At 46.1% G+C, this 19034-nt stretch overlaps 1 protein-coding gene across 1 annotated transcript in view; it reads left to right on the top strand.

Annotated features, from left to right (window-relative positions):
* LOC139373641 (matrilin 1) overlaps positions 1–18801 on the top strand; it is a 19651-nt gene extending 850 nt beyond the window's left edge. Inside the window, exons 2-10 of the mRNA XM_071114372.1 lie at positions 3683–3867; positions 4228–4392; positions 4690–4912; positions 15874–15996; positions 16209–16381; positions 16550–16781; positions 17243–17395; positions 17993–18073; positions 18166–18801. Coding sequence (XP_070970473.1) covers positions 3683–3867; positions 4228–4392; positions 4690–4912; positions 15874–15996; positions 16209–16381; positions 16550–16781; positions 17243–17395; positions 17993–18073; positions 18166–18215 — 1385 coding nt within the window. The 3' untranslated portion in view covers positions 18216–18801. The remainder of the gene's footprint in view (positions 1–3682; positions 3868–4227; positions 4393–4689; positions 4913–15873; positions 15997–16208; positions 16382–16549; positions 16782–17242; positions 17396–17992; positions 18074–18165) is intronic.
* The last annotated feature ends 233 nt before the right edge of the window (positions 18802–19034 follow it).

The following is a 19034-nucleotide window of genomic DNA, read 5'->3' as shown; positions in this document are numbered from 1 at the left end:
CCTAGTTAAATAAAGTTTACATGAAAAATAGAATCACACAGAGAAATCTGTCTCAATGATTGTTGGTGTTCCAAGCTGGTGCTGGTTCGAAGCTCTTTAGGGCATAGAGGTGGATAGAGTTCTAGCTGTATGTGGTTGGATACTGACTCCAATTGAGTCAGTCAGGGAACATTGAATGGATGTTATAGTTTCAAAGTCTATGTTTTTGTGTTAGAATAGTTTATTAAGAGTTTGTTGCTTGTGGGAAGTGTCAGTGTGCTTGAAAGTTTGGTGTTGGTATAAGTATTGTAATGAATTGTTAAGTTAGGTGTTCAAGTGTGTGTGGTTGTGTATGTGTGTGTGTTGGATGTTAGAGGAGGTACTGTATAAACTGCTGCAGTGAGGGAGCGATGGAGGTGAAGGGGGAGAAGGGAGATCAGTGATGTTGCATAAACATAGGGTATGAACAATCACTCTGCTACGTACAACAACACTCTACTACATACAGCTACACTCTACTACATACAGCTACACTCTACTACATACAGCTACACTCTACTTCATACAGCTACACTCTACTACATACAGCTACACTCTACTACATACAGCTACACTCTACTACATACAGCTACACTCTACTACATACAGCTACACTCTACTACGTACAGCTACACTCTACTACATACAGCTACACTCTACTACGTACAGCTACACTCTACTACGTACAGCTACACTCTACTACGTACAGCTACACTCTACTACGTACAGCTACACTCTACTACATACAGCTACACTCTACTACGTACAGCTACACTCTACTACATACAGCTACACTCTACTACGTACAGCTACACTCTACTACGTACAGCTACACTCTACTACGTACAACTACACTATACTACGTACAGCTACACTCTACTACATACAGCTACACTCTACTACGTACAGCTACACTCTATTACATACAGCTAACGTACAGCTACACTCTACTATGTACAGCTACACTCTACTACATACAGCAACACTCTAATACATACAGCAACACTCTACTACGTACAGCTACACTCTGCTACATACAGCTACACTCTGCTACGTACAACAACACTCTACTACATACAGCTACACTCTACTACATACAGCTACACTCTACTACGTACAGCTACACTCTACTACATACAGCTACACTCTACTACATACAGCTACACTCTACCACATACAGCTACACTCTACTGCATACAGCTACACTCTACTACATACAGCTACACTCTACTACATACAGCTACACTCTACTACGTACAGCTACACTCTACTACGTACAGCTACACTCTACTACGTACAACTACACTATACTACGTACAGCTACACTCTACTACATACAGCTACACTCTACTACGTACAGCTACACTCTACTACATACAGCTAACGTACAGCTACACTCTACTACGTACAGCTACACTCTACTACATACAGCAACACTCTACTACATACAGCAACACTCTACTACGTACAGCTACACTCTGCTACATACAGCTACACTCTGCTATGTACAACAACACTCTACTACATACAGCTACACTCTACTACATACAGCTACACTCTACGTACAGCTACACTCTACTACATACAGCTACACTCTACTACGTACAGCTACACTCTACTACATACAGCAACAATCTACTGCATACAGCTACACTCTACTACGTACAGCTACACTCTACTACATACAGCTACACTCTACGTACAGCTACACTCTACTAGGTACAGCTACACTCTACTACATACAGCTACACTCTACTACATACAGCTACACTCTACGTACAGCTACACTCTACTACGTACAGCTACACTCTACTACGTACAGCTACACTCTACTACATACAGCAACACTTTACTGCATACAGCTACACTCTACTACGTACAGCTACATTCTACTAAATACAGCTAACGTACAGCTACACTACTACGTACAGCTACACTCTACGTACAGCTACACAGCTCTCTCTCTCTCCCTCGTTCTCTACCGCCTCTCTCTCTCTACTGCCTCTCTCTCTCCCTCGTTCTCTACTGCCTCTCTCTCTACTGCCTTTCTCTCTCCCTCGTTCTCTACTGCCCCTCTCTCACTCTACTGCCACTTTCTCTCCCTCGTTCTCTACTGCCTCTCTCTCTCTCTACGGCCTCCCTCTGCCCCTCGTTCTCTACTGCCTCTCTCTCTCTACTGCCTCTCTCTCTTCCTCGTTCTCTACTGCCCCTCTCTCTCTACTGCCTTTCTCTCTCTCTCTACTGCCTTTCTCTCTCCCTCGTTCTCCACTGCCTCTCTCTCTCCCTCGTTCTCTACCGCCTCTCTCTCTCTACCGCCTCTCTCTCTACTGCCTCTCTCTGTCTACTGGCTCTCTCTCTACTGCCTTTCTCTCTCCCTCGTTCTCCACTGCCTCTCTCTCTCCCTCGTTCTCTACTGCCTCTCTCTCTACTGCCTTTCTCTCTCCCTCGTTCTCCACTGCCTCTCTCTCTCTACTGTCTCTCTCTCTCCCTTGTTCTCTACTGGCTCTCTCTCTCTCCCTCATTCTCTACTGCCTCTCTCGCTCCCTCGTTCTCTACTGCCTCTCTCTCTACTGCCTCTCTCTCCCTCGTTCTCTACTGCCTCTCTCTCTACTGCCTCTCTCTCTACTGCCTCTCTCTCTCCCTCGTTCTCTACTGCCTCTCTCTCTCTACTGCCTCTCTCTCTACTGCCTCTCTCTCTCCTTCGTTCTCTACTGCCTCTCTCGCTACTGCATTTCTCTCTCCCTCGTTCTCTACTGCCACTTTCTCTCCCTCGTTCTCTACTGCCTCTCTCTCTACTGCCTCCCTCTCCCCATCGTTCTCTACTGCCTCTCTCTCTCTCTACTGCCTCTCTCTCTTCCTCGTTCTCTACTGCCCCTCTCTCTCTACTGCCTTTCGCTCTCTCTCTACTGCCTCTCTCTCTCCCTCGTTCTCTACTGCCTCTCTCTCTCTACTGCCTTTCTCTCTCCCTTGTTCTCTACTGCCCCTCTCTCTCTACTGTCTTTGTCTTTCTCTCTACTGCCTCTCTCTCTCCCTCGTTGTCTATGACTCACTGTGACTCTCTCTATTTCTCTCTCTAGCTTGCTGTATTGTGTGTATTTTACTTTGTTGAGGTGACAGTAGACTGATCTGTTTTTGGAAAACGTATCGTCTCTCTCTCATCATCTTCATCGTATCTATAACTCGAAATCATCTAAGGCTTCCTCTCAGTCTGGTTCAGTCTAGTTCCGGGTGATTAATACACCCAGACTCATTGACCTCTCATTCTCTCTTTTTGCTCCCTCTATCTTGTCTCCGTTTCATACCATCCATCCCTTCCTCCCTCCCTAATACCCCACTCTCTCGCTCTCTCTCTTTGCCCCTCCCTTTATTTGCTCCTCCCTCTTACCTTTCTCCTCACTCCTTGCATCCTCATACCTGGTTTTCACTCTCCCTCTCCACTCTTTCACTCCCCCTCCCCACGCTTTCACTCTCCCTTTCTACTCTTTCCTCCCACTTCTCCCTCTTGTCCTCTCCCCCACCTCTACAAATCCCTCCTCTCTCAATTGAATTCAAAGAGAATATGAACAGCAGAATTGACCAGCCATTGAAGATTTTCTGAATAGGAATTTGAATAGTAGTAATCATTGTCACTAATAATAATCAATCCCCCCCCCCCCCCCTCCAGCGGCAGGTCTGTGTAACACTCGCCCTACAGACCTGGTGTTCATCGTGGACAGCAGTAGGAGCGTGCGTCCGTCAGAGTTCGAGCAGGTCAAGGTGTTCCTGGCCAAGGTCATCGAGGGACTGGATGTTGGACCTGACGCAACACGGGTCGGAGTGGTCAACTATGCCAGCCGCGTCAAGAATGAGGTGTGTGTGTTTGAGTGGTGAGATATAGAATTTTAATGGACTCCATAACTGTCCTGACATTCACCGATGTCCACACGTTATGTATGCTGCCCCCTTCTGACTCTCCTGAGTACTACATCACCGCTATGTTGTCCCCAAAAGTTCCAAGATAATCTATTTAGGATGTACTCATACACACACACACACACACACACACACACACACACACACACACACACACACACACACACACACACACACACACACACACACACACACACACACACACACACACACACACACACACACACACACACACACACACACACACACACACACACACACACACACACACACACACTAACTCTTGTCTCTCTCCAGCTGTCTCTGAAGACCCATAAAACCAAGGCAGGTCTGGTAAAGGCTGTGACTAAGATCGAGCCCCTGTCCACTGGCACCATGACCGGCCTTGCTATCCAGTTCGCCCTCAACGTAGCTTTCAGCGAGGCTGAGGGCGCCCGCGTCAAGTCCCCAGACATCAGCAAGGTAGGTTAGACGCACACCAGACCTGGGTTCAAATCCTATCTGAAATCTTTAAAATACTTACATTTTCTTTAGCCTGCCTGTAGTGCCAGATGGGTGGGTTTTACATTGTTGGGACTTTTGTATTTGGTCCATTGCAACAGGCAAGCTCAATCAAACACCTTGGCCTTTACACAACCCTTATCGCCATTTTGTGTCTCAGCGACCGGCTGCTGTTTTATGTCTGCGTGACCTAACGCGGTTCCTGTTAATCAACTAGTCTATCCAACTAATGTCGTATCGTTGCCATATCTCCTCCAGGTGGCCATCATTGTGACAGACGGTCGTCCCCAGGACAACGTAAAGGATGTGGCGGCGCGTGCCCGGGATGCGGGTATCGAGCTATACGCCATTGGCGTAGGGCGTGTAGACCTGAATACGCTGAAGCAGATCGCCAGCGAGCAGCTGGACGACCACGTGGACTACGTAGAGAGCTACTCAGTCATCGAGAAACTCACCAAGAAGTTCCAGGAGGCTTTCTGTGGTGAGAGAGGGAGGGAGAAAGAGGGAAAGACAGGAAGGACAGAGAAGGGGGAGAAAGAGGGAATGAAAGAGATGGTAATCATAAGATGGCCATACTAGAAAAGACTAACATTGCAATATGGTCTGATATGTTACTGATAAGTGGTCTGTTCTAGTGTGGCCTATTGACAAGGAGAGAGGATGTGTTTGACAAGGAGAAAGGATGTGTTTGACAAGGAAAACGGATGTGTTTGACAAGGAGATGGTATGTGTTTGACAAGGAGATGGGATGTGTTTGACAAGGAAAACGGATGTGTTTGACAAGGAGAGAGGATGTGTTTGACAAGGAGAGAGGATGTGTTTGACAAGGAGAAAGGATGTGTTTGACAAGGAGAAAGGATGTGTTTGACAAGGAGAGAGGATGTGTTTGACAAGGAGATGGTATGTGTTTGACAAGGAGAGAGGATGTGTTTGACAAGGAGAGAGGGTGTGTTTGACAAGGAGAAAGGATGTGTTTGACAAAGGGGGGAAGGAGAGAGGATGTGTTTGACAAGGAGAAAGGATGTGTTTGACAAGGAGAGAGGATGTGTTTGACAAGGAGAGAGGATGTGTTTGACAAGGAGAAAGGATGTGTTTGACAAGGAGAAAGGATGTGTTTGACAAGGAGAGAGGATGTGTTTGACAAGTAGAGAGGGTGTGTTTGACAAGGAGAAAGGATGTGTTTGACAAGGAGAGAGGATGTGTTTGACAAGGAGAAAGGATGTGTTTGACAAGGAGAAAGGATGTGTTTGACAAGGAGAGATGATGTGTTTGACAAGGAGAGAGGGTGTGTTTGACAAGGAGAAAGGATGTGTTTGACAAAGGGGGGAAGGAGAGAGGATGTGTTTGACAAGGAGAAAGGATGTGTTTGACAAGGAAAACGGATGTGTTTGACAAGGAGAGAGGATGTGTTTGACAAGGAGAGAGGATGTGTTTGACAAGGAGAAAGGATGTGTTTGACAAGGAGAAAGGATGTGTTTGGCAAGGAGAGAGGATGTGTTTGACAAGGAGATGGTATGTGTTTGACAAGGAGAGAGGATGTGTTTGACAAGGAGAGAGGGTGTGTTTGACAAGGAGAAAGGATGTGTTTGACAAAGGGGGGAAGGAGAGAGGATGTGTTTGACAAGGAGAAAGGATGTGTTTGACAAGGAGAGAATGTGTTTGACAAGGAGAGATGATGTGTTTGACAAGGAGAAAGGATGTGTTTGACAAGGAGAAAGGATGTGTTTGACAAGGAGAGGGGATGTGTTTGACAAGGAGAAAGGATGTGTTTGACAAAGGGGGGAAGGAGAGAGGATGTGTTTGACAAGGAGAAAGGATGTGTTTGACAAGGAAAACGGATGTGTTTGACAAGGAGATGGTATGTGTTTGACAAGGAGATGGGATGTGTTTGACAAGGACAACGGATGTGTTTGACAAGGAGAGAGGATGTGTTTGACAAGGAGAGAGGATGTGTTTGACAAGGAGAAAGGATGTGTTTGACAAGGAGAAAGGATGTGTTTGACAAGGAGATGGTATGTGTTTGACAAGGAGAGAGGATGTGTTTGACAAGGAGAGAGGGTGTGTTTGACAAGGAGAAAGGATGTGTTTGACAAAGGGGGGAAGGAGAGAGGATGTGTTTGACAAGGAGAAAGGATGTGTTTGACAAGGAGAGAGGATGTGTTTGACAAGGAGAGAGGATGTGTTTGACAAGGAGAAAGGATGTGTTTGACAAGGAGAAAGGATGTGTTTGACAAGGAGAGAGGATGTGTTTGACAAGTAGAGAGGATGTGTTTGACAAGGAGAAAGGATGTGTTTGACAAAGGAGGGAAGGAGAGAGGATGTGTTTGACAAGGAGAGAGGATGTGTTTGACAAGGAGATGGGATGTGTTTGACAAGGAGAAAGGATGTGTTTGACAAGGAGAAAGGATGTGTTTGACAAGGAGAAAGGATGTGTTTGACAAGGAGAAAGGATGTGTTTGACAAGGAGAGAGGATGTGTTTGACAAGGAGAGAGGGTGTGTTTGACAAAGGAGGGAAGGAGAGAGGATGTGTTTGACAAGGAGAGAGGATGTGTTTGACAAGGAGATGGGATGTGTTTGACAAGGAGAGAGGATGTGTTTGACAAGGAGAGAGGATGTGTTTGACAAGGAGATGGGATGTGTTTGACAAGGAGAGAGGATGTGTTTGACAAGGAGAAAGGATGTGTTTGACAAGGAGAGAGGATGTGTTTGACAAGGAGAGAGGATGTGTTTGACAAGGAGAAAGGATGTGTTTGACAAGGAGAAAGGATGTGTTTGACAAGGAGAAAGGATGTGTTTGACAAGGAGAGAGGATGTGTTTGACAAGGAGAGAGGGTGTGTTTGACAAGGAGAAAGGATGTGTTTGACAAAGGGGGGAAGGAGAGAGGATGTGTTTGACAAGGAGAAAGGATGTGTTTGACAAGGAGAGTGGATGTGTTTGACAAGGAGAGAGGATGTGTTTGACAAGGAGAAAGGATGTGTTTGACAAAGGAGGGAAGGAGAGAGGATGTGTTTGACAAGGAGAGAGGATGTGTTTGACAAGGAGATGGGATGTGTTTGACAAGGAGAGAGGATGTGTTTGACAAGTAGAGGGGATGTGTTTGACAAGGAGAGAGGATGTGTTTGACAAAGGAGGGAAGGAGAGAGGATGTGTTTGACAAGGAGAGAGGATGTGTTTGACAAAGGGAGGAAGGAGAGATGATGTGTTTGACAAGGAGAGAGGATGTGTTTGACAAAGGAGGGAAGGAGAGAGGATGTGTTTGACAAGGAGAGAGGATGTGTTTGACAAGGAGATGGGATGTGTTTGACAAGGAGAAAGGATGTGTTTGACAAGGAGAAAGGATGTGTTTGACAAGGAGAAAGGATGTGTTTGACAAGGAGAAAGGATGTGTTTGACAAGGAGAGAGGATGTGTTTGACAAGGAGAGAGGGTGTGTTTGACAAAGGAGGGAAGGAGAGAGGATGTGTTTGACAAGGAGAGAGGATGTGTTTGACAAGGAGATGGGATGTGTTTGACAAGGAGAGAGGATGTGTTTGACAAGGAGAGAGGATGTGTTTGACAAGGAGATGGGATGTGTTTGACAAGGAGAGAGGATGTGTTTGACAAGGAGAAAGGATGTGTTTGACAAGGAGAGAGGATGTGTTTGACAAGGAGAGAGGATGTGTTTGACAAGGAGAAAGGATGTGTTTGACAAGGAGAAAGGATGTGTTTGACAAGGAGAAAGGATGTGTTTGACAAGGAGAGAGGATGTGTTTGACAAGGAGAGAGGGTGTGTTTGACAAGGAGAAAGGATGTGTTTGACAAAGGGGGGAAGGAGAGAGGATGTGTTTGACAAGGAGAAAGGATGTGTTTGACAAGGAGAGTGGATGTGTTTGACAAGGAGAGAGGATGTGTTTGACAAGGAGAAAGGATGTGTTTGACAAAGGAGGGAAGGAGAGAGGATGTGTTTGACAAGGAGAGAGGATGTGTTTGACAAGGAGATGGGATGTGTTTGACAAGGAGAGAGGATGTGTTTGACAAGTAGAGGGGATGTGTTTGACAAGGAGAGAGGATGTGTTTGACAAAGGAGGGAAGGAGAGAGGATGTGTTTGACAAGGAGAGAGGATGTGTTTGACAAAGGGAGGAAGGAGAGATGATGTGTTTGACAAGGAGAGAGGATGTGTTTGACAAAGGGGGGAAGGAGAGAGGATGTGTTTGACAAGGAGAGAGGATGTGTTTGACAAGGAGATGGGATGTGTTTGACAAGGAGAGAGGATGTGTTTGACAAGGAGAGAGGATGTGTTTGACAAGGAGATGGGATGTGTTTGACAAGGAGAGAGGATGTGTTTGACAAGGAGAGAGGATGTGTTTGACAAGGAGAAAGGATGTGTTTGACAAGGAGAAAGGATGTGTTTGACAAGGAGAAAGGATGTGTTTGACAAGGAGAGAGGATGTGTTTGACAAGGAGAGAGGGTGTGTTTGACAAGGAGAAAGGATGTGTTTGACAAAGGGGGGAAGGAGAGAGGATGTGTTTGACAAGGAGAAAGGATGTGTTTGACAAGGAGAGAGGATGTGTTTGACAAGGAGAGAGGATGTGTTTGACAAGGAGAAAGGATGTGTTTGACAAAGGAGGGAAGGAGAGAGGATGTGTTTGACAAGGAGAGAGGATGTGTTTGACAAGGAGATGGGATGTGTTTGACAAGGAGAGAGGATGTGTTTGACAAGTAGAGAGGATGTGTTTGACAAGGAGAGAGGATGTGTTTGACAAAGGAGGGAAGGAGAGAGGATGTGTTTGACAAGGAGAGAGGATGTGTTTGACAAAGGGAGGAAGGAGAGATGATGTGTTTGACAAGGAGAGAGGATGTGTTTGACAAAGGGGGGAAGGAGAGATGATGTGTTTGACAAGGAGATGGGATGTGTTTGACAAGGAGAAAGGATGTGTTTGACAAGGAGAAAGGATGTGTTTGACAAGGAGAGAGGATGTGTTTGACAAGGAGAGATGATGTGTTTGACAAGGAGAGAGGATGTGTTTGACAAGGAGAAAGGATGTGTTTGACAAGGAGAGAGGATGTGTTTGACAAGGAGAGAGGATGTGTTTGACAAGGAAATGGTATGTGTTTGACAAGGAGAGAGGATGTTTTTGACAAAGGGGGGAAGGAGAGATGATGTGTTTGACAAGGAGATGGGATGTGTTTGACAAGGAGAAAGGATGTGTTTGACAAGGAGAAATGATGTGTTTGACAAGGAGAGAGGATGTGTTTGACAAGGAAATGGTATGTGTTTGACAAGGAGGGAGGATGTTTTTGACAAAGGGGGGAAGGAGAGATGATGTGTTTGAGAAGGAGATGGGATGTGTTTGACAAAGGGGGGAAGGAGAGAGGATGTGTTTGACAAGGAGAAAGGATGTGTTTGACAAGGAGATGGGATGTGTTTGACAAGGAGAGAGGATGTGTTTGACAAAGGGGGGAAGGAGAGATGATGTGTTTGACAAGGAGAGATCATGTGTTTGACAAGGAGAGATGATGTGTTTGACAAGGAGAGAGGATGTGTTTGACAAAGGGGGGAAGGAGAGATTATGTGTTTGACAAGGAGATGGGATGTGTTTGACAAGGAGAAAGGATGTGTTTGACAAGGAGAAAGGATGTGTTTGACAAGGAGAGAGGATGTGTTTGACAAGGAGATGGTATGTGTTTGACAAGGAGAGAGGATGTTTTTGACAAAGGGGGGAAGGAGAGATGATGTGTTTGAGAATGAGATGGGATGTGTTTGACAGAGGGGGGAAGGAGAGAGGATGTGTTTGACAAGGAGAAAGGATGTGTTTGACAAGGAGAGAGGATGTGTTTGACAAGGAGAGAGGATGTGTTTGACAAGTAGAGAGGATGTGTTTGACAAGGAGAGAGGATGTGTTTGACAAGGAGGGAAGGAGAGAGGATGTGTTTGACAAAGAGAGAGGATGTGTTTGACAAAGGAGGGAAGGAGAGAGGATGTGTTTGACAAGGAGAGAGGATGTGTTTGACAAGGAGAGAGGATGTGTTTGACAAGGAGAGAGGATGTGTTTGACAAGGAGAGAGGATGTGTTTGACAAGTAGAGAGGATGTGTTTGACAAGGAGATGGGATGTGTTTGACAAAGGAGGGAAGGAGAGAGGATGTGTTTGACAAGGAGAGAGGATGTGTTTGACAAAGGGAGGAAGGAGAGATGATGTGTTTGACAAGGAGAGAGGATGTGTTTGACAAAGGAGGGAAGGAGAGAGGATGTGTTTGACAAGGAGAGAGGATGTGTTTGACAAGGAGATGGGATGTGTTTGACAAGGAGAAAGGATGTGTTTGACAAGGAGAAAGGATGTGTTTGACAAGGAGAGAGGATGTGTTTGACAAGGAGAGAGGATGTGTTTGACAAGGAGAGAGGATGTGTTTGACAAGGAGATGGGATGTGTTTGACAAGGAGAGAGGATGTGTTTGACAAGGAGAGAGGATGTGTTTGACAAGGAGATGGGATGTGTTTGACAAGGAGAGAGGATGTGTTTGACAAGGAGAAAGGATGTGTTTGACAAGGAGAGAGGATGTGTTTGACAAGGAGAGAGGATGTGTTTGACAAGGAGAAAGGATGTGTTTGACAAGGAGAAAGGATGTGTTTGACAAGGAGAAAGGATGTGTTTGACAAGGAGAGAGGATGTGTTTGACAAGGAGAGAGGGTGTGTTTGACAAGGAGAAAGGATGTGTTTGACAAAGGGGGGAAGGAGAGAGGATGTGTTTGACAAGGAGAAAGGATGTGTTTGACAAGGAGAGTGGATGTGTTTGACAAGGAGAGAGGATGTGTTTGACAAGGAGAAAGGATGTGTTTGACAAAGGAGGGAAGGAGAGAGGATGTGTTTGACAAGGAGAGAGGATGTGTTTGACAAGGAGATGGGATGTGTTTGACAAGGAGAGAGGATGTGTTTGACAAGTAGAGGGGATGTGTTTGACAAGGAGAGAGGATGTGTTTGACAAAGGAGGGAAGGAGAGAGGATGTGTTTGACAAGGAGAGAGGATGTGTTTGACAAAGGGAGGAAGGAGAGATGATGTGTTTGACAAGGAGAGAGGATGTGTTTGACAAAGGAGGGAAGGAGAGAGGATGTGTTTGACAAGGAGAGAGGATGTGTTTGACAAGGAGATGGGATGTGTTTGACAAGGAGAAAGGATGTGTTTGACAAGGAGAAAGGATGTGTTTGACAAGGAGAAAGGATGTGTTTGACAAGGAGAAAGGATGTGTTTGACAAGGAGAGAGGATGTGTTTGACAAGGAGAGAGGGTGTGTTTGACAAAGGAGGGAAGGAGAGAGGATGTGTTTGACAAGGAGAGAGGATGTGTTTGACAAGGAGATGGGATGTGTTTGACAAGGAGAGAGGATGTGTTTGACAAGGAGAGAGGATGTGTTTGACAAGGAGATGGGATGTGTTTGACAAGGAGAGAGGATGTGTTTGACAAGGAGAAAGGATGTGTTTGACAAGGAGAGAGGATGTGTTTGACAAGGAGAGAGGATGTGTTTGACAAGGAGAAAGGATGTGTTTGACAAGGAGAAAGGATGTGTTTGACAAGGAGAAAGGATGTGTTTGACAAGGAGAGAGGATGTGTTTGACAAGGAGAGAGGGTGTGTTTGACAAGGAGAAAGGATGTGTTTGACAAAGGGGGGAAGGAGAGAGGATGTGTTTGACAAGGAGAAAGGATGTGTTTGACAAGGAGAGTGGATGTGTTTGACAAGGAGAGAGGATGTGTTTGACAAGGAGAAAGGATGTGTTTGACAAAGGAGGGAAGGAGAGAGGATGTGTTTGACAAGGAGAGAGGATGTGTTTGACAAGGAGATGGGATGTGTTTGACAAGGAGAGAGGATGTGTTTGACAAGTAGAGGGGATGTGTTTGACAAGGAGAGAGGATGTGTTTGACAAAGGAGGGAAGGAGAGAGGATGTGTTTGACAAGGAGAGAGGATGTGTTTGACAAAGGGAGGAAGGAGAGATGATGTGTTTGACAAGGAGAGAGGATGTGTTTGACAAAGGGGGGAAGGAGAGAGGATGTGTTTGACAAGGAGAGAGGATGTGTTTGACAAGGAGATGGGATGTGTTTGACAAGGAGAGAGGATGTGTTTGACAAGGAGAGAGGATGTGTTTGACAAGGAGATGGGATGTGTTTGACAAGGAGAGAGGATGTGTTTGACAAGGAGAGAGGATGTGTTTGACAAGGAGAAAGGATGTGTTTGACAAGGAGAAAGGATGTGTTTGACAAGGAGAAAGGATGTGTTTGACAAGGAGAGAGGATGTGTTTGACAAGGAGAGAGGGTGTGTTTGACAAGGAGAAAGGATGTGTTTGACAAAGGGGGGAAGGAGAGAGGATGTGTTTGACAAGGAGAAAGGATGTGTTTGACAAGGAGAGAGGATGTGTTTGACAAGGAGAGAGGATGTGTTTGACAAGGAGAAAGGATGTGTTTGACAAAGGAGGGAAGGAGAGAGGATGTGTTTGACAAGGAGAGAGGATGTGTTTGACAAGGAGAGAGGATGTGTTTGACAAAGGGAGGAAGGAGAGATGATGTGTTTGACAAGGAGAGAGGATGTGTTTGACAAAGGGGGGAAGGAGAGAGGATGTGTTTGACAAGGAGAGAGGATGTGTTTGACAAGGAGATGGGATGTGTTTGACAAGGAGAGAGGATGTGTTTGACAAGGAGAGAGGATGTGTTTGACAAGGAGATGGGATGTGTTTGACAAGGAGAGAGGATGTGTTTGACAAGGAGAGAGGATGTGTTTGACAAGGAGAAAGGATGTGTTTGACAAGGAGAAAGGATGTGTTTGACAAGGAGAAAGGATGTGTTTGACAAGGAGAGAGGATGTGTTTGACAAGGAGAGAGGGTGTGTTTGACAAGGAGAAAGGATGTGTTTGACAAAGGGGGGAAGGAGAGAGGATGTGTTTGACAAGGAGAAAGGATGTGTTTGACAAGGAGAGAGGATGTGTTTGACAAGGAGAGAGGATGTGTTTGACAAGGAGAAAGGATGTGTTTGACAAAGGAGGGAAGGAGAGAGGATGTGTTTGACAAGGAGAGAGGATGTGTTTGACAAGGAGATGGGATGTGTTTGACAAGGAGAGAGGATGTGTTTGACAAGTAGAGAGGATGTGTTTGACAAGGAGAGAGGATGTGTTTGACAAAGGAGGGAAGGAGAGAGGATGTGTTTGACAAGGAGAGAGGATGTGTTTGACAAAGGGAGGAAGGAGAGATGATGTGTTTGACAAGGAGAGAGGATGTGTTTGACAAAGGGGGGAAGGAGAGATGATGTGTTTGACAAGGAGATGGGATGTGTTTGACAAGGAGAAAGGATGTGTTTGACAAGGAGAAAGGATGTGTTTGACAAGGAGAGAGGATGTGTTTGACAAGGAGAGATGATGTGTTTGACAAGGAGAGAGGATGTGTTTGACAAGGAGAAAGGATGTGTTTGACAAGGAGAGAGGATGTGTTTGACAAGGAGAGAGGATGTGTTTGACAAGGAAATGGTATGTGTTTGACAAGGAGAGAGGATGTTTTTGACAAAGGGGGGAAGGAGAGATGATGTGTTTGACAAGGAGATGGGATGTGTTTGACAAGGAGAAAGGATGTGTTTGACAAGGAGAAATGATGTGTTTGACAAGGAGAGAGGATGTGTTTGACAAGGAAATGGTATGTGTTTGACAAGGAGAGAGGATGTTTTTGACAAAGGGGGGAAGGAGAGATGATGTGTTTGAGAATGAGATGGGATGTGTTTGACAGAGGGGGGAAGGAGAGAGGATGTGTTTGACAAGGAGAAAGGATGTGTTTGACAAGGAGAGAGGATGTGTTTGACAAGGAGAGAGGATGTGTTTGACAAGTAGAGAGGATGTGTTTGACAAGGAGAGAGGATGTGTTTGACAAGGAGGGAAGGAGAGAGGATGTGTTTGACAAAGAGAGAGGATGTGTTTGACAAAGGAGGGAAGGAGAGAGGATGTGTTTGACAAGGAGAGAGGATGTGTTTGACAAGGAGAGAGGATGTGTTTGACAAGGAGAGAGGATGTGTTTGACAAGGAGAGAGGATGTGTTTGACAAGTAGAGAGGATGTGTTTGACAAGGAGATGGTATGTGTTTGACAAGGAGAGAGGGTGTGTTTGACAAGTAGAGAGGATGTGTTTGACAAAGGAGGGAAGGAGAGAGGATGTGTTTGACAAGGAGAGAGGATGTGTTTGACAAAGGAGGGAAGGAGAGAGGATGTGTTTGACAAGGAAAGAGGATGTGTTTGACGGAGGGAGGGAAGGAGAGTGGATGTGTTTGACGGAGGGAGGGAGGATGTGTTTGACAAGGAGAGAGGATGTGTTTGACGGAGGGAGGATGTGTTTGACAAGGAGAGAGGATGTGTTTGACAAGGAGAGAGGATGTGTTTGACAAGGAGAGAGGATGTGTTTGACGGAGGGAGGATGTGTTTGACAAGGAGAGAGGATGTGTTTGACGGAGGGAGGATGTGTTTGACAAGGAGAGAGGATGTGTTTGACAAGGAGAGAGGATGTGTTTGACGGAGGGAGGATGGCTAGGGTAAGGTGTCATTCTTCAGTAACTCCTCCTCCTCTGAGGGGTGAGACTGAAGCTTCTGATTAGTGTTCCACTAGTGTTAATCAAATCAAACCTCCAATCAGCTCCAGCCTTGGGCGGGCCCATTTGCTAGCTGTTTGAATGGCGCTTGTATATAGCCAATCATGTTGGATGACCCTCCCAGGGGTGGAGCTGCATGTAAACAGGGATGGCTTCATATTGGACAAGCCTATACCTGACAGTGACATAATTTGGAAACTACCAATTACCTTTTCTAATTCCAATTTCCAATTGGGACAATAAAGCTATTTGGTCTAAAGCAGGTATAAATCTCTCCAAACTCTCTCACCCCTGTCTCTTTAATGATCCACTGTCTTCTACAACAAACATCAGATTCCAGTAGATCCTACTGGATTCCTTTTAAATCACTAGATCTCAGTGGATCCTTAAAATCAACTGTAGATTTTCCTCCAGTTTTCAAACTGACATAGTGTTATTCTGTCCCCTAACCCCCACCACCCCACCCCTGTGGTGTGTGTGTGTCTGCGAGCGTGCTTCTACGTGTGCCTGCATGTGTGTGTGCGTGTGTGTGTGTTCCCTCCTGTGTATGTGTGTCTGTGCGTACCTCCTGTGTATGTGTGTCTGTGCGTACCTGTGTGTATGTGTTCCCTCCTGTGTATGTGTGTCTGTGCGTACCTCCTGTGTATGTGTGTCTGTGCGTACCTCCTGTGTATGTGTGTCTGTGAGTACCTCCTGTGTATGTGTGTCTGTGCGTACCTGTGTGTATGTGTTCCCTCCTGTGTATGTGTGTCTGTGCGTACCTCCTGTGTATGTGTGTCTGTGCGTACCTCCTGTGTATGTGTGTCTGTGTGTACCTCCTGTGTATGTGTGTCTGTGCATGCCTAAACACAGTGGCGGACCTGTGTGCCACTGGAGATCATGACTGTCAGCAGGTATGCATCAGCGCACCAGGGTCATTCAAGTGTGCCTGCAAGGAGGGCTTCAGTCTACTGGAGGATGGCAAAAGCTGCAGCGGTGAGTGTGTGTGTGTGTGTGTGTGTGTGTGTGTGTGTGTGTGTGTGTGTGTGTGTGTGTGTGTGTGTGTGTGTGTGTGTGTGTGAGAGAGAGAGAGAGAGTAAGTCTGTGTGTGTGTGTGTGTGTGTGTGTGTGAGAGAGAGAGAATTATAGAATGTATGAGTATTGTAGAATTTGAGTGTGATGTGTAAACATCCCCCTCGTCCCCCCAGCCTGCAGTAATGCCGCCACAGACGTGGTGTTCCTGATCGATGGTTCTAAGAGTGTGCGTCCAGAGAACTTTGAGCTGGTCAAGAAGTGGATCAACCAGATCATAGACAAACTGGACGTCTCCGAGACCAAGGCTCATGTTGGACTGGTCCAGTACTCCAGCTCTGTCAAACAGGTGTGTGTGTGTTTTAATAACATGAGATTACAGGATTACAATTTGAGGTTCACTTTATTTAATTATTATTGTGAGAAACCTTTGACTAACTGTGATAACTCACAACCTCTTCACCCTTTACGTCCTCCCCTCCTCACCCTACTTACCCTCCTCGTCCTCCCCTCTCAGGAGTTCCCTCTGGGACGTTACAACAACAAGAAGGACCTGAAGGACGCAGTGAAGAAGATGGCCTACATGGAGAGGGGGACCATGACAGGACAGGCCCTGCGCTACCTGACCGACAGCAGCTTTGCACCAGCCGGTGGGGCACGGCCCGGGGTCGCCAAAGTCGGCATTGTGTTCACCGATGGACGCAGCCAGGACTACATTGGAGACGCCGCCAAGAAGGCCAAGGAGCAAGGTGAGGGAGGGAAGAAGGAAGAGTGTTTAAGTGTGTGTGAGAAAGGATGTGTGAATGCATGTGTAGTCATCTCCAACGGTCAGTCACGTTTATTTTGTGACGTTTTACTGTGGATCCACTCTGCATGAGGTATTAAAGTGTGTGTGTGTGTGTATCTGTCTCTAATCATGGTCTTTCTAACACCCAACCCTCTCTCTCCCTCTCACCCTCTCGCTCTCTCCCCTCTCGCTCTCTCCCTCCACTCCCCTCTCTCCCTCCCACACTCCCTCCCCCCACTCCCCTCTCTCCCTCCCACCCTCCCTCCCCCCACTCCCCTCTCTCCCTCCCACCCTCTCACTCTCTCCCCCCTCGCTCTCTCCCTCTCGCTCTCTCCCTCCCCTACTCTCTCCCCCCACTCCCCCTTTCTCCCTCCTCACTCTCTCCCCTCCCCCCTCTCTCCCCCCCTCTCTATCTCGCTCTAGGTTTTAGGATGTATGCTGTGGGCGTGGGTAATGCTGTAGAGGATGAGTTGAGGGAGATAGCATCACAGCCAACAGGAGAACACTACTTCTACACTGCAGACTTCAAAGCCATGACAGCCATCGCTAAGAAGCTGCAGATCAACATCTGTCAAGGTCTGACACACACACCAACACACATTCACACACACACTGTTTGACAGAGCTGGAGTACTGGACCAGTCCAACGTGAGCCTTGGTCTCGGAGACATGATCTGGTTGATCCACTTCTTGACCAGCTGCAAGGTTCTCTAGATGCACACTCTTAGAACCATCGTTTAGGAACAACACGTCTGTGGCGGCATTACTGCAGGCTGGGGGGACGAGGGGGATGAGGGGTATTAAACAAATACACATCACACTCAAAACTCTACACTACACATATATTTAATCATTCTCTCTCTCATTTAATCACACACACAGAATGTCTTCCCTGCTCATAAAGTAAATCTCTCCTACCCTATGTGACTATGCTGTCTGTCTTTACAGAGGAGGACCCATGTGATTGTGACTTTATGCTGTCTGTCTTTACAGAGGAGGATCCATGTGATTGTGACTTTATGCTGTCTGTCTTTACAGAGGAGGACCCATGTGATTGTGACTTTATGCTGTCTGTCTTTACAGAGGAGGACCCATGTGATTGTGACTTTATGCTGTCTGTCTTTACAGAGGAGGACCCATGTGATTGTGACTTTATGCTGTCTGTCTTTACAGAGGAAGACCCATGTGAATGTGACTCTGTCGTTAAGTTCCAGAAAAAAGTAGAAGAAGCCTTACAGGCACTAACGAAAAAACATATCCTTTACAAGAGTGTGAGAGTACGGTAAAAGTGTTGTTACCACTGTGTTACATCTGCCTTCCTGTGGTTTCCTTGACTCTGATTTCACTGGAGGGTGTGTCGAAGAGGATCGCTGCGCTGGAGAACAAGATTGTCTGAGGATGCACACACATATCCCAAACACCCCCCACAACACACACCCTGTTTTTACTTCCTATTGAGTCTGAAGAGGAGTTTATGACCTCTGAGCTTTGACCCCCGCAGCATTTCTCTTTAGCACCCCTCTCTTTCTGCCTCACCTTGTCCATCACTGGGTTTCCTGGAGATGGAGCACCGGTCACCATGGTAACTCATCTTCTGTCTGTGCCTCTGAAAGTCTCCCCCCCATAGGCAGCCTGTGTGTGCGTTAATAAAAGTCTTCCCTCATAGGGAACCGGTGTTTGTAACACTGAAGGGTCCTATCTTTAAGGCGGCCTGTGTGTGCGCAATGTATAGTCTTCCCCAAAGGCAGCTTGTGTCTTGTCATTCCCAGTGGAACAGGACATCAGTTCCATTGATAATTTTGTTGTTATGTGTTTCTCCCTGCATCTCTCACTCATCTCTTTCTTTCCCCTGTTGTCACCATACGAAGGTATCTATTTTGTATGGAATATATATATAAAGGTAATTTAATATAAGATTGGTCTTAAAGATACATGTGCTGATGATTTTTTTATTTTCCTAAATAAAGACATTTCAGGAAGTATACATTGTTAATATAAGTGGAGAAGGTATGATACAACTGACGTCATCATGATCATGAGCTACACAGTGTGAGGAACAGTGTTCACTGGGAGTACTGAAAATCAAATCTCATTTTATTTGTCACATTCACATGTTTAGCAGATGTTATTGCGAGTGTAGCGAAATGCTTGTGTCTCCAACAGTGCAGTAATATCTAACTGTAATAGCTAACAATTTCACAACAATACACACAAA

Source organism: Oncorhynchus clarkii, chromosome 18 (genome assembly GCF_045791955.1).
Source record: "Oncorhynchus clarkii lewisi isolate Uvic-CL-2024 chromosome 18, UVic_Ocla_1.0, whole genome shotgun sequence".
Classification (NCBI taxonomy): Eukaryota; Metazoa; Chordata; class Actinopteri; order Salmoniformes; family Salmonidae; genus Oncorhynchus; species Oncorhynchus clarkii.
The sequence above is the reverse complement of the archived record's forward strand: the minus strand, read 5'-3'. Positions and strand labels throughout refer to the sequence as shown.